This window comes from Myotis davidii, unplaced genomic scaffold (genome assembly GCF_000327345.1).
Source record: "Myotis davidii unplaced genomic scaffold, ASM32734v1 scaffold420, whole genome shotgun sequence".
Lineage (NCBI taxonomy): Eukaryota > Metazoa > Chordata > Mammalia > Chiroptera > Vespertilionidae > Myotis > Myotis davidii.
The window spans coordinates 1,102,113-1,105,379 of record NW_006294421.1 but is presented as its reverse complement, the minus strand read 5'-3'; the positions used below and the strand labels follow the sequence as shown (position 1 = coordinate 1,105,379).

The window sequence follows — 3,267 nt, the reverse complement described above, 5'->3', positions numbered from 1 at the left end:
ACTGCTCCTTTTTTTCTTTTCTTTTTTTTTTTATTCCAGGCCAGCTTTAGCTCTGAGGCTCCAGCTCTTAGGCCTCTGCTCCTGAAAGCAGGTATCTGGTTTGTTTCGTTCTATAATCGAAACTGTATCAACTCCAGTTATGAGTTCCCAGCTGGCTGAAAGCTGGTTTCTGGGGTTTTGTTTAGCATCTGTATTTGTTACAATGTTTGAAACTGCCGGCGCAGAGGCCTGCAGGCGGGGAATGTTGGTTTCCTCCTTCACTGAAGCAAGCAAGAGTCATGTTAGTTTCATGCTGCCTGACTGCCGGCCAGCCGCCATCTTGGCTGGCAGTTAATTTGCATATCTTGCTGATTAGCCAATGGGAAGAGTAGCGGTCGTACGCCAATTACCATGTTTCTCTTTTATTAGATAGGATTACTTATAAAATTTTCTGAGTTTCACATTCTGACTTAGGCTTAAACTAAGACATACCCAGTATTCAACAGTGTCAGGACATCTTGGTGAGTCAACTGGTTTCTGACAACTCTTAATTTCCTAGGCATCTTAATGGGGCTGTAGCTGTTCAGAGGGTGGACCCTTAAAGTAGCAACATCATATGTATAGGTTGATATAATTTCTAGTGATATATGGACTATAGTAGTCTTGCACATTACATTTAGTGAAAATTATACTATAGAGTTAGAAAACACTATTCTGGTTTACTGAAACACCTCTAGATCTAATCCTTAATGTTCCCATTAAATTCTACCCTCTTTCCAAATTCTTCATTTACTTTCCTTATTGTTTCTCCTTCAATCCATTCATATTCCTTTTTCCTTTATTTTTCTTTCTTCTCATTCATTCCTTTGTATTTTTAAATAATACCTGTTGGCATTCTATGTGCTAGGTACTGCTTTAGCTGGCAGGCTACCTAGATTACCAAGGTTGTAAGTTTTATGTAGGAACTTAGAATTCTTGTAAGGTAGATAGACAAAAACAAATAATTAAAATCTATTACGGCCAGATAAATAACAAAGAATATTAAACAAGGACTATGGCAGTGGGCATAAGAAGGAAGAAAAACTTTCAAGAAATATTAAGGAAACATAATACAGGAACACTTCATGAAAGAGGTGGTATTTTCAAGGTAGACATGAGGGGTCTAAGCTGGGCTAACTGGTAGTGGAGGTCTCCACAAGACAGGAGAATAGAAGGAGATGAAGGTTTTATAAAATAGAAACATTACAGTGTGAGTTGTTTACAGGAAGGCTCTTCATATGAAGATATCTAATATGCAGCTGAAATATATAAATCCTAGGACACAAACATATAAAAAAATTTTACTCTCTGAGTCCCTGGGATAAAAAGATCTAAAGACTTAACACTAACTAAAATTGATGATTTTTTTTCTCATGAAGAACAGATTGAATATGAAGACTAATGAGGAAACCTTGGGCAATACTAATTTTAAGGGAAAGATGGAAGAGAAAGCTGTTGAAGAACACTGCAGAGGTCAGAGAAATAGTAAAAGAACAAGTATCCCAACTTTTAAGACTGGAGACCGTTTTAATTAAGACGAAACTATCAACAGGGTCAAATGCCACAGAAGGGGCAAATAAAGAGTCCTAACAAAAACTCTGAAGCATTTACTGCATTGATGCCTAACTCTGTACTAGTCATGATGAAGAATACTAAGTAAAGCAAGAAGCCTTACAATCAAACTGAGAAGCTAACATTCATATTCAATTAATATTTGGACACCAACCACAAGTTTAGCAATATGTGGCATTTTATTTATTTAGTTAAGACAAAATTAGATAAAAAGAGGTATATTTTTATTCAAGTGCTATAATCACAGTAAAAGTTCAGTAAACTGAGATGCATATTTTATGTTATTTACATAATTTAGAAAGATCTTCACGCATGTCTTGAGTTTGAAGTTCCTCTGTATAGCAATGGAATGTTATGGCTTGTGGAAGGGAACTATGGAATTAGGATTAAGTGATATGTATTAAGTCTTGAAAGTAAGTGATGGATAAAGTAATTTAAGTGTTATTATGGCTAGCACAGTGGCACATATGGTAGGCAGGTGCTCAATGAATATTCATTAGTTAAGGAGAATTCACAGCCAATGAAGATCCTTACTAAAATATACCAGACAAGGAACCTGCTTTCCTAGCAAAGGCTGTGCTTTTCTTGGCAAGTAGAGATGAATCCTTATTTTAGAGACTCTCCACTGCTTTCTAAGTCTCTTTTAAAAGTGCCTTAAAATTTACTGGTAAATAATACATGCAAGACTTCATATAACCTGTTCTATTCTATAATAATTTAAATGGGAAAAATTAATATTATAATGAACTTTAGTACTTTTAATGATCACAAGAAGCAAAAAGAAAAAGACAGATACTAACCATAGTTCTGGAGTAGCTCCTCTTTGGTGGAAACGATCAGAGATCGGTCTTTTGCTGACAGAACTATGGCAAGGCACACGTAATGCTGCTCAGAAGAATTTGCTCGGCGCACAACAGTCAGAAGTCTGACAGGATGGTTATTTGAAGGAGAACTAAAATGTTCAATACAAAACCAGCTAGAGTAGCTTAAGCCAGACGGAGGAGGAAAGAATCTTTCACCTAAAGTAAAAATAGTAAAATAACAATAAAAGAGCTTATATTGAGTCATGTTTACAATAAAAAAATAGCAATGAACTCCAAATACAATATAATCTACTAAAAAAAGGACACATAAACAAAGAAAGTAATATTTACCAGTACCAATGCCGCTGACCACAGCCCCATCAGTAAGACCTGTTGTTACAGCACTGTTTGTAGGGGCGTTATGAGGGGCCAAACTGGGCAGGAACAGGCAGCTATTAAAGAAAAGATGACGTACATATTAGAGATCAACTTTTTCCTGTGTTATGACTATGTACTCACCACTGTGAAATGAACTACCATTTCTTAAGGGGTATCGAGAGATAAAAGATCATGGAATAAATCTGGGTGCCTAACAAAGTTTCCCTCTTCTTTTAATTATGTGAGAGTATGGAAAGATACACTTTACAAATCTCATACAGAGTTGGTGGCTCAGTTGGTTGGAACATCATCCCATACACCAAAAGGTGGCAGGTTTGATTCCCCTTCAGGGCACATACCTAGGTTGTCGGTTCTATCCCCAGTTGGGGTGTGCGTGGGAGACAATCGATGTCTCTCTCTCTCTCTCCCTTCCTCTCTCTCTAAAAAAAGCAACAAAAACAAATCCTTGGGTGAGGATTAAAAATAAACAAACATA

General features: G+C 36.5%; 1 protein-coding gene across 4 annotated transcripts in view; it reads right to left on the bottom strand.

The window, feature by feature from the left end:
• WDFY3 (WD repeat and FYVE domain containing 3) overlaps positions 1–3,267 on the bottom strand; it is a 182,869-nt gene that overhangs the window by 104,089 nt on the left and 75,513 nt on the right. For all 4 annotated transcript variants that reach the window (XM_006768666.2, XM_006768667.2, XM_006768668.2 and 1 more), the window contains 2 exons: positions 2,745–2,845; positions 2,391–2,609 (listed from right to left, as the gene is read on the bottom strand). In XM_006768666.2, the coding sequence (XP_006768729.1) occupies positions 2,391–2,609; positions 2,745–2,845 (320 nt within the window). The remainder of the gene's footprint in view (positions 1–2,390; positions 2,610–2,744; positions 2,846–3,267) is intronic.